The 12972-nt window shown below is 37.9% G+C and overlaps 1 protein-coding gene and 1 long non-coding RNA gene across 2 annotated transcripts in view; both read right to left on the bottom strand.

Annotated features, from left to right (window-relative positions):
• LOC139441573 (uncharacterized) overlaps positions 1–12972 on the bottom strand; it is a 395726-nt gene that overhangs the window by 359796 nt on the left and 22958 nt on the right. The window lies entirely within an intron of this gene.
• LOC139441605 (uncharacterized) lies at positions 8–11608 on the bottom strand. Its single transcript, XM_071222413.1, has 15 exons — positions 11536–11608; positions 10102–10221; positions 9566–9685; positions 9023–9143; positions 7991–8055; positions 7414–7533; positions 6926–6991; positions 5994–6062; positions 4659–4778; positions 4082–4201; positions 3595–3660; positions 3332–3357; positions 1440–1505; positions 505–573; positions 8–64 (listed from the first exon to the last, which is right to left on the bottom strand). The coding sequence occupies exons 1-15, from the start codon at positions 11606–11608 to the stop codon at positions 8–10; spliced, it is 1278 nt and encodes a 425-aa protein (XP_071078514.1).

The raw sequence follows: 12972 nt of genomic DNA, 5'->3' as shown, positions 1-12972 counted from the left end.
CCAGTCATCATTCGCCGTCGGGGCATCTTGACACGTCATCAACTAAGTTACCGATCCTGACAACCTGATTCAGTCACCATTACAAGTCATTGGTACATAACAACACCACGCAAAACTCAGGGATGTCACTGTAATAGAACCATAGACAATGACAACTTTGAATCGTAATTCATTACATGAGCAGTCACTTAATGACGTGTGAAATGCCATATTAAAAAGGATAGAGGAGCACACTGCCAAGTAGCTTATCCGGTTAAGCTTATTTTCAGTCTGTATTTCATTTTGGTATTAAGGCTTTGAGCTAATTTTCGATTCCATACAATAAAGATTCCAAACGTATGAAACACAAAGACATGTAACAGGCATTAACAAACGGACAGTTAGTAAAAACGAGACGTTACTTGGCCAACTCGTACAAGCTAAAACATCCCTCTGACCACATGACATCCGATGATTATATGATTAATGTAGTTGCGTTAATCGCAATGCGAAAATGCGACATACTTTCATCAGTTCGTGGCGGAGGGAGAGATGTTGTTTCTTGTTGCTGAGGAGGTTGAGAGTCTCCGTCACCTATAAAACAAAGTAACAAAGTGTAACAACAAAGACTCTCTCATGTGTGGATTATCAGAGAGACAGTGTTGCAGGAAATACGTTTTGTGACATTGAAATGGTATTGTGAAACGACTTAAACCTGCATCACTTCGGGCATTCCTCGCACATTAAGCTGAAATGCCCTGATAGCACTGAAATAATGTTTCGAGCGGCGTTTAACTCAACTCACTCATTTACTCACTATGGCGAAACAGTGTACAACCCTGTCATCAAAATAATCTTACCAAGGTAAAATGTGTATTTTGTACCTGAAGGTGTTTATCTTACGCCCAGGTATATTATTAAAAAGAATATGCTTCACTCTTTGCAGTTTATGTGATGCTTAAAACGGATGGAATGATCTCCAGATTCATTTTGTTACTACCACGAATGATATCACTATAAACACTGTTTGAGTTGCACCAAGGTATGCCAGTTTTTTATTGGATAAAATCAGTAATGCAGACCTCCAATTATGCTTCATACATATGAACTTGGATTGCACTATCCTTTCTTTGAAATGTGAGTTATGACTTTGTTAAAATATGGCCCTTAAAACACAGATGTGTGATGATTGATATCATTGAACACACATATGGGAAGTGGTGGTTGAACGGTTCACGAAACTTCCACTTGGTTTGCAGGAAGCATGAGGTCCCTGGAAAAAGACTGTCATACATTTTCCACTTTGACACGGATATCAAAATCTAAGGCATGTCGACAAGGCATGTGTGTGTGTGAAACGAGTTGGTCCATCATGCGGTCCAATTAATTTAGTCTCCTATCATACATGGAGTATGTGATCAGTGTATTTGAGTTAATCTCAATGCAAAAACAAGACATACTTTCAACTGTTCGTGGTGGAGGAAGAGATGTTGTCTCATGTTGATGAGAACGTTCAGAGTCTCCACCTGTAAAATAGAAAGTGTAACAATCAAGACTCACACATGTCAGGAAAATAATCGGGACAAAACATTTTGCAGGGTTGAGGCACAGGTGAACCTTTCGTCTGATCCCCTCTACTCCTTGTGCAGAGTTGTCTTTTCATGACAATCAAATGGTATTGTGAAACAGTGTACTAACCTGGATTCGAACAATTCTTACATAGGTAAAATGAAGAAGGAGCAGAACCTTTTTTCTGAATGTTGGTATATTATTAAAAAGAATATGCTTTAGTCTTTGCAGTTTATGTAATGTTAACAACAACAGGGAACAGGGAATGAATTCTTCATCAAAGCTTCAGACAGAAATATTTCAGCTACATTAAGGCAGCCGGACAACCCAAGTACATTTTATTGAGGTATTGATAGCATTTTTGAATGAAACAATACTTACAACGATTACACGTTTGTGGACAGGTTCTGAACATGAATGGGAACATGTTATGCCCCATATAGCAGTATCCCTTCTTCGCATAGGTTGGACATATTTTTAACTTGTCCCTACAAGGTGGGCCTGGAAGTAAATGAATATACAGGATCCAAACCAGCCGATCATCCTTATCAATTATGGCACAGGAGACAGTTGGAGTTGTAGTTATTGTGCAGTATTATATATTATATTTTACGAACATGACATGAAGGTATATGTAGATTTTGAACATTTTAAGATGCAACACCAAAGTTGAATCATGAGGAGATTAAACATTTCCAATCTTTGTCAGAAGCCATCCATTTCTGGCTACGTTTCAAGGACTTTCTAGAGTGACCATATCGTTTGCTGCCTGACGTTTTACCTCTTGGTTTCATATGCTCTTGGCAAAGACAGTCTTGGGTAAATAAGGAACCCTTGACGAGACAAACCAGTTTTGGAAGAGAGGACCAATGATGGCACACTTTCAAGAAAGCGACAATGACCACCCGATCCATTTGGGATGAAGGATAAATATAGTGGATCATCAAAACAATACTCACACACATTACAAGTTCGTTGACATTGTATCGACATGAACGTGTACATGGAACTCTCCTTTATATAAGTATAAATATGTTTATTGTTTATGTATAATAATACCCAATCACTTTAGCCATAGTAACGCGTCACACAAAGATAATCCGACTCGTTATTTTGAAAAAAGTTTCGAAAGCGAGCAGATGTAAGTAGACAAACTTAAATATAAACCGATGGCATTAAGGCATAGTAACAAAGATAAGCCCAAACTGAAGTTAAAATATTAAATAAACCAAGCTAAAGCATTAAGTCTTTCAGTAAACAAGTATATGGTGAAGCCACACAGCGTCACATACGTCTTATATGTGAACAGTTACGTCACTAGGTTCTGTCTTCACTGCTGGACAGTGACTCCGGCTTTTGATTGTGCATCAGGAACCGACGGTAGAAAATGCTGATCTTCAACTTGCAACAGACTTCCAGCGTATGATGTTGTTGCTAAGTGTTTAAGAGTCGCCTTCTGCCTTAGCAGAGTATATTGAGCCGTCAAGTTAAATGGGTATTATGCAGACATGTGTTAAATACAATAAAGGCTCAAGTGACTATTAATTCATCACCTGAAGGGAGACTAAATTCTGAATGGAATTGAGCGTTTCAGATACAAATACCACAAGATACTTGTGTTTGATCTGAACGTCATTACACATGCAATTTGTGTGCTACAGACATGTGTTGTCTCGCCATGACAACTGAAACTGTGATGAAAACAAAAGAGTATATATTGAACACCACATATAACTGTTTCACAATCCTCTTACAAACCTACAAATTCCCTTTCACCTCTTACGTAAACGCATTCAGGGATGACTAAATCTGAAGCATATATACAAATATAATAGAACATGTAATCATTACCCCTGACAATGTTCCAAGGGAAGTGTGTCATTGGGGTGTGTATGACACGGATAACAAAATCTAAGGCATGTCGACAAGGCATATGTGTGTGTGAAACGAATTTGTCCAAGCGGTCCAGTTAATTTAGTCTCCTATCATATAAGGAGTATGTGATCAATGTATTTGAGTTAATCTCAATGCAAAAACAAGACATACTTTCAACTGTTCGTGGTGGAGGAAGCGATGTTGTTTCATGTTGATGAGAACGTTCAGAGTCTCCACCTGTAAAATAGAAAGTGTAACAATCAAGACTCACACATGTCAGGAAAATAATCGGAACAAAACACTTTGCAGGGTTGAGGCACAGGAGAACCTTTCGTCTGATCCCCACAATTCCTTGTGCAGAGTTGTCTTTTCATGACAATCAAATGGTATTGGGAAACAGTGTACAAACCTGGATTCGAACAATTCTTACATAGATGAAATGAAGAAGGAGCAGAACCTTTTTTCTGAGTGTTAGTATTATTTTTAAAAAGAATATCCTTTAGTCTTTGCAGTTTATGTAATGCTAACAACAACAGGGAAATGTGAATTCTTCATCAAAGCTTCAGACAGAAATATTTCAGCTACATTAAGAAAGCCACACAACCCAATTACATTTTATTGAGGTATTGATAGCGTTTTTGAATGAAACCATACTTACAGCGATTACACGTTTGTGGACAGCTTCTGAACATGAATGGGAACATGTTATGCCCCATATAGCAGTATCCCTTCTTCGCATAGGTTGGACATATTTTTAACTTGTCCTTACAAGGTGGGCCTGGAAGTAAATGAATATACAGGATCCAAACCAGTCGATTATCCTTATCAATTATGGCACAGGAGACAGTTGGAGTTGGAGTTATTGTGCAGTATTATATATTATATTTTGGAACATGACATGAAGGTATATGTAGATTTTGAACATTTTAAGATGCAACACCAAAGTTGAATCATGTGGAGATAAAACATTTCCAATCTTTGTCAGACACCATCCCTTTCTGGCTACCTTTCAAGGACTTTCTAGAGTGACCATATCGTTCGCTGCCTGACGTTTTACCTCTTGGTTTCATATGCTCTTGGCAAAGACAGTCTTGGGTAAATAAGGAACCCTTGACCAGACAAACCAGTTTTGGAAGACAGGACCAATGATGGCACACTTTCAAGAAAGCGACAATGACCACCCGATCCATTTGGGATGAGGGATAAATATAGTGGATCATCAAAACAATACTCACACACATTACAAGTCCGCTGACATTGTATCGACATGAACGTGTACATGGAACTCTCCTTTGCACAGAACCCTTTCTTTGCATGTGCTTGACATCTGTTTGACTTATCCTTACAATGTGGGTCTGGAAGTAAATAGTAATGCAGCCTAGCTACAACCCTCCGTACAAAGCTTTTTGTGTCGCCCACAAAGAGAGGTGGGCCTGTAGTCATTGTGTTTTCGTCATTTGATATGAAATGTTTTTCATGACAAAAACTGTAATAAATACACATGATATAAAGTCTGATCTGTATTGTGCATTGTAGGTATTGTCGCCTTAAGCACAACACAATCAATAATGCACCCTGGTATAAGGGCATGGACTCAACATCATGTGGGTGTTATCTGTCACAGACATGTACATGGCTCTTGTTATGACAGTACCTGAAACAGTGATACTTCTACTTTTTAATAATCTCGGGAAAGGATGTTTGAACACATACTATGACGTGGTTTCACTTTCAAAACTTTTTAATGGCATATATATATGATAAAGGGAATTGCTTTTTGAAAAAGTTTCAGGAAAAGCCAGCAACCAAATATCGTTCTTATGGCATGTGGATATTAGTTGCAAGAACTAACGATCATTCGTGAAATATTACTTCCATATATACTATTTATGTATATATGGATTTATGTCAAGTATATCCCAACAAAACAAATGGACTACCATTTTGACATTGCAAGATCAAAGATGGTGTGTAAAGTGTTGGCAACTTAGTTTTGTTTTGGTTTATTGTTTGTTGTCAGCAATATTCATTCCACATTGAATAATCGCGTCTGGATCAGACAATCCACTCATCATTCGCCGTCGGGGCATCTTGACACGTCATCAATCAAGTTACCGATTCTGACAACCTGATTCAGTCACCATTACAATTCATTGGTACGTAACAACACCACGCAAAAATCAGTCATGTCACTGTAATAGAACCATAGACAATGACAACTTTGAATCATAATTAATTACATGAGCAGTCACTTAATGACGTGTTATATGTCATATTAAACAGGATAGAGGAGCACACTGCAAAGTAGCTTTTATCCGGTTAAGCTTATTTTCAGTCTATAATTCATTTTGGTATTAAGGCTTTGAGCTAATTTTCGATTCCAAACAATAAAGATTTCAAACGTATGAAACACAAAGACATGTAACAGGCATTAACAAACGACTAGTAAGTAAAAGCGAGACGTTTCTTGGCAAACTCGTACAAGCTAAAACATCCCTCTGACCACATGACATCCGAAGAGTATATGATTAATGTAGTTGCGTTAATCGCAAGGCGAAAATGCCACATACTTTCATCAGTTCGTGGCGGAGGGAGGGATGTTGTTTCTTGTTGCTGAGGAGGTTGGGAGTCTCCGTCACCTGTAAAGCAAAGTAACAAAGTGTAACAACAAAGACTCTCTGATGTGTGGATGATCAGAGAGACAGTGTTGCAGGCAATACGTTTTGTAACATTGAAATGGTATTGTGAAACGACTTAAACCTGCATCACTTCGGGCATTCCTCGCACATTAAGCTGAAACGCCCTGATAGCACTGAAATAATGTTTCGAGCGGCGTTTAACTCAACTCACTCATTTACTCACTATGGCGAAACAGTGTACTACCCTGTCATCAAAATAATCTTACCAAGGTAAAATGTGTATTTTGTACCTGAAGGTGTTTATCTTACGCCCAGGTATATTATTAAAAAGAATATGCTTCACTCTTTGCAGTTTATGTGATGCTTAAAACGGATGGAATGATCTCCAGATTCATTTTGTTACTACCACGAATGATATCACTATAAACACTGTTTGAGTTGCACCAAGGTATGCCAGTTTTTTATTGGATAAAATCAGTAATGCAGACCTCCAAATATGCTTCATACATATGAACTTGGATTGCACTATCCTTTCTTTGAAATGTGAGTTATGACTTTGTTAAAATATGGCCCTTAAAACACAGACGTGTGATGATTGATATCATTGAACACACATATGGGAAGTGGTGGTTGAACGGTTCACGAAACTTCCACTTGGTTTGCAGGAAGCATGAGGTCCCTGGAAAAAGACTGTCATACATTTTCCACTTTGACACGGATATCAAAATCTAAGGCATGTCGACAAGGCATGTGTGTGTGTGAAACGAGTTTGTCCATGCGGTCCAATTAATTGAGTCTCCTATCATACAAGGAGTATGTGATCAGTGTATTTGAGTAAATCTCTATGCAAAAACAAGACATACTTTCAACTGTTCGTGGTGGAGGAAGTGATGTTGTCTCATGTTGATGAGGACGTTCAGAGTCTCCACCTTTAAAATAGAAAGTGTAACAATCAAGACTCACACATGTTAGGAAAATAATCGGGACAAAACGTTTTGCAGGGTTGAGGCACAGGTGAACCTTTCGTCTGATCCCCACAATTCCTTGTGCAGAGTTGTCTTTTCATGACAATAAAATGGCATTGGGAAACAGTGTACTAACCTGGATTCGAACAATTCTTACATAGGTAAAATGAAGAAGGAGCAGAACCTTTTTTTCTGAGTGTTAGTATTAATTTTAAAAAGAATATCCTTTAGTCTTTGCAGTTTATGTAATGCTAACAACAACAGGGAAATGTGAATTCTTCATCAAAGCTTCAGACAGAAATATTTCAGCTACATTAAGAAAGCCACACAACCCAATTACATTTTATTGAGGTATTGATAGCGTTTTTGAATGAAACCATACTTACAGCGATTACACGTTTGTGGACAGCTTCTGAACATGAATGGGAACATGTTATGCCCCATATAGCAGTATCCCTTCTTCGCATAGGTTGGACATATTTTTAACTTGTCCTTACAAGGTGGGCCTGGAAGTAAATGAATATACAGGATCCAAACCAGTCGATTATCCTTATCAATTATGGCACAGGAGACAGTTGGAGTTGTAGTTATTGTGCAGTATTATATATTATATTTTGGAACATGACATGAAGGTATATGTAGATTTTGAACATTTTAAGATGCAACACCAAAGTTGAATCATGTGGAGATAAAACATTTCCAATCTTTGTCAGACACCATCCCTTTCTGGCTACCTTTCAAGGACTTTCTAGAGTGACCATATCGTTCGCTGCCTGACGTTTTACCTCTTGGTTTCATATGCTCTTGGCAAAGACAGTCTTGGGTAAATAAGGAACCCTTGACCAGACAAACCAGTTTTGGAAGACAGGACCAATGATGGCACACTTTCAAGAAAGCGACAATGACCACCCGATCCATTTGGGATGAGGGATAAATATAGTGGATCATCAAAACAATACTCACACACATTACAAGTTCGTTGACATTGTATCGACATGAACGTGTACATGGAACTCTCCTTTATATAAGTATAAATATGTTTATTGTTTATGTATAATAATACCCAATCACTTTAGCCATAGTAACGCGTCACACAAAGATAATCCGACTCGTAATTTTGAAAAAGGTTTCGAAAGCGAGCAGATGTAAGTACACAAACATATATATAAACCGATTGCATTAAGGCATAGTAACAAAGATAAGCCCAAACTGAAGTTAAAATATTAAATAAACCAAGCTAAAGCATTAAGGCTTTAAGTAAACAAGTATATGGTGAAGCCACACAGCGTCACATACGTCTTATATGTGAACAGTTACGTCACTAGGTTCTGTCTTCACTGCTGGACAGTGACTCCGGCTTTTGATCGTGCATCGGGAACCGACGGTAGAAAAAGCTGATCTTCAACTTGCAACAGACTTCCAGCGTATGATGTTGTTGCTTAATGTTTAAGAGTCGCCTTCTGCCTTAGCAGAGTATATTGAGCCGTAAAGTTAAATGGGTATTATGCTGACATGTGTTAAATACAATAAAGGCTCAAGTGACTATTAATTCATCACCTGAAGGGTGACTAAATTCTGAATGGAATTGAGCGTTTCAGATACAAATACCACAAGATACTTGTGTTTGATCTGAACGTCATTACACATGCAATTTGTGTGCTACTGACATGTGTTGTCTCGCCATGACAACTGAAACTCTGATGAAAACAAAAGAGTATATATTGAACACCACATATAACTGTTTCACAATCCTCTTACAAACCTACAAATTCCCTTTCACCTCTTACGTAAACGCATTCAGGGATGACTAAATCTGAAGCATATATACAAATATAATAGAACATGTAATCATTACCCCTGACAATGTTCCAAGGGAACTGTGTCATTGGGATGTGTATGACACGGATAACAAAATCTAAGGCATGTCGACAAGGCATGTGTGTGTGTGAAACGAATTTGTCCAAGCGGTCCAGTTAATTTAGTCTCCTATCATATAAGGAGTATGTGATCAATGTATTTGAGTTAATCTCTATGCAAAAACAAGACATACTTTCAACTGTTCGTGGTGGAGGAAGCGATGTTGTCTCATGTTGATCAGAACGTTCAGAGTCTCCACCTGTAAAATAGAAAGTGTAACAATCAAGACTCACACATGTCAGGAAAATAATCGGAACAAAACATTTTGCAGGGTAGAGGCACAGGAGAACCTTTCGTCTGATCCCCACAATTCCTTGTGCAGAGTTGTCTTTTCATGACAATCAAATGGCATTGGGAAACAGTGTACTAACCTGGATTCGAACAATTCTTACATAGGTAAAATGAAGAAGGAGCAGAACCTTTTTTTCTGAGTGTTAGTATTAATTTTAAAAAGAATATCCTTTAGTCTTTGCAGTTTATGTAATGCTAACAACAACAGGGAAATGTGAATTCTTCATCAAAGCTTCAGACAGAAATATTTCAGCTACATTAAGGCAGCCGGACAACCCAAGTACATTTTATTGAGGTATTGATAGCATTTTTCAATGAAACAATACTTACAACGATTACACGTTTGTGGACAGCTTCTGAACATGAATGGGAACATGTTATGCCCCATAGAGCAGTATCCCATCTTCGCATAGGTTGGACATATTTTTAACTTGTCCTTACAAGGTGGGCCTGGAAGTAAATGAATATACAGGATCCAAACCAGCCGATTATCCTTATCAATTATGGCACAGGAGACAGTTGGAATTGTAGTTATTGTGCAGTATTATATATTATATTTTGGAACATGACATGAAGGTATATGTAGATTTTGAACATTTTAAGATACAACACCAAAGTTATATCATGTTGAGATAAAACATTTCCAATCTTTGTCAGAAGCCATCTATTTTTGGCTACGTTTCAAGGACTTTCTAGAGTGACCATATCGTTTGCTGCCTGACTTGTGTAAATAAGGAACCCTTGATCAGACAAACCAGTTTTGGAAGACAGCGCCAATGATGGCACACTGACACGAAAGCGACAATGACCACCCGATCCATTTGGGATGAGGGATAAATATAGTGGATCATCAAAACAATACTCACACACATTACAAGTCCGCTGACAGTGTATCGACATGAACGTGTACATGGAACTCTCCTTTGCACAGAACCCTGACTTTGCATATGTGTGACATCTGTTTGACGTATCCTTACAATGTGGGTCTGGAAGTAAATAGTAATGCAGCTTACAACACTCTGTACCACGTTCATCGTGTCGACAAGTCATTGTGTTTTCGTCATTTGATATAAAATGTTTTTCATGACAAAAACTGTATTACATAAACATGGTATACAGTCTGACATAACATCCAATTCAATACAATATTGGTTTTACACGGACGCAACATCATATGGGGTTATCTGTCACAGACATGTGCATGGCTCTTGTTATGACAGTACCTGACACACTGATACTTCCACTTTTTAATAGTCTCGGGAAAGCATGTTTGAACACACACAATTACGTGGTTTCACTAACAAAACTTTTGAAGGACTTGTATATATTATGATAAACATTTCCAAGAAAAGCCAGCAACCAAATATCGTTCTTATGGTATGTGTTTTTTAGTTGCAAGAACTAAGGATCTTTCGTGAGATATTACTGCCATATATACTATTTATGTATGCTTGGATTTATTTCAATTATATCCCAACAAAAAAATGGACCACCCTTTGGACATTGCGTGATCAAAGAATGTGTGTAAATTATAGGCAATTTAGTTTTGTTTTTGTTTGTTTTTTGTTGTTGGTTGACAACGACTTGTAAGTAATCACGTCTGAATCAGACAATCCAGTCATCCTTCGCCGTCGGGGCACGCTGACGTCATCAACCCAGTCACGATTCTGACCACCTGACTCCGTCACCATTATGAGTTGTTGGTATGTTATAACACCTCGCAAAACTCAGATGTCAATGTAATAGAGCCATAGACAATATTAACAATATAAACTGTTTATTAAGACACTGATAACGGTCACATTTGGTATGGATGTAGGACGATGCATTCGAGAACAATCTCATAAGATACTGACAACGTTTACACTTTGTTACAATTGTTAAAGTTGGTGCAATTACAATTTTACTTTCCTGCCAGTGATATCACTAGGCTGGCGGATAATGAATTCGAAAACACCAACATTAAAAGATTCAGATAACTAATTGAAATAAAATCTTCATTTACGGTCATCAGTAACATACAAGATGGTCATATATAATAATATCTGAAGTCAAAATAAAAATAAATTGTTTGATCGTCCCTGAGTGAAGACTTAAAACTTAATTCCACCAACATGGTGCTACAACCAAGAACTTATCAGAAATAACCGAACTGTGAGCTTACGATCAATGGATCCTGGCATGACAAAGGGACACAACTCCAAGTTACAAACGACCTGGACAACACAACATTGATCGCAGAATACACATTTGTGTGTTTCATGCGATATATGATGTGAAAAAGGATGACACGTCCTTACCCTCAGTCGGTGTTGCACTCCCCGTAGACGTCAGTAACACGGTTACCAGAACTGAGACAACTATCCGAGTCATGGTTGTCAGTTCTCCCAGTACACTCGGTGTGGTCACCAAGTCTGAGTGTACCACTTTGTGTGTCTCAGGTAGGGAGAAACAGCGAGTAACGTAAGCTAGAACAGCATTTATAGTACAATAATAAACAGCAAGTGGTTTCAGAGTATTTGATTGGCTGCCAAGTAATGTTTTTGCTAATAAGCGCATAAGCCAAAACATAGGCCACGCCTATGAGCGGACTTCTGGTGTCCTGATTGGCTGAGAATAGGGTGGACCTGGACATGATTGCATTATTGCTTCGAAAGATGTCACTACTATTGTCTACAATTTTGCTTCAAATACAATCCGTGAAGTTATTATCGTGGCCTTATGTACAAAATAAGAATAAACTTAAATATGTTTTGTGTCTATGGAGGAGTTAACTTAAACTCCGGTGTACATACTTTACGCAAATCTGCATCGACGGAAATAATATTACCGACAAATATAAGGTCACATTAATATAACAAAAGGTATGATGGCGTCATCAGGCTTGGCTTTTGTCGGACATTCCATACTCATAGGCATGGATACAAACACTTCGCATGCGATATATTCCCAGAGGTATCGAGTTTGTGATGCGGTATGGCTACCCGACCATGTGGCTTTTCTGCATGTATTGGTATGTACAGGGTGGCAGAACAAAGTGATTAGAGACGCATTATGTGCATTTGATGCGTTTCATTGGGGTTGATAACTTTTCTTACATGTGACACAAGCCATAGGTTTGCATTAATTTGCTTGAGGTTTGCAAACACCCTTGTGTTCAAACGGTGACGTGTGCACGATGACCTCGATGTCATACGATGTAGTCTTACGTTCCTCTCACGTGCCTTAGGTCTCCAGATTTTCCTTGGGTATTATGTATAATTTTACGCCCTTCGGTCAATTCTATTGTGTATTTTTAAATTATTTTTAGTTAAAATATAATTAAAATTCTGTTTCAGGTCACTTCTGCTTGTATTGAGAATACATACATGTTCAGCTACAGCTGCAATACCAGATATATATTTTATTATATCCATGTAATGTGCTCCACGTTGTATTATTGGTATTGCATTTCTTTTATATGGGCCAAGGCCTACACACAAATAAAATAATTTTGACGTTTTGACCAGGTATATTTTTTATTTATTATAACTATTCCTTAATATCTTTTGGTAAAAAACACATTGCAACGATGTCATTTTTGTTGCAGACAATCCCTTTCTTTAACAGTCTGAAGTATAATATTTGCTAAAAAAAATAATTGTATCCCTTAAAGGCCCTGATTAGGTTCTTGGTTTATTGGTACCATACACGTTTCCGTGGGTTTCACATCGATCTCAATTGCGTGGATCGATGCT

Source organism: Haliotis cracherodii, unplaced genomic scaffold, assembly GCF_022045235.1.
Source record: "Haliotis cracherodii isolate W230 unplaced genomic scaffold, xgHalCrac1.p SCAF_41, whole genome shotgun sequence".
Classification (NCBI taxonomy): Eukaryota; Metazoa; Mollusca; class Gastropoda; order Lepetellida; family Haliotidae; genus Haliotis; species Haliotis cracherodii.
This window is presented reverse-complemented; position numbering and strand designations above follow the sequence as displayed.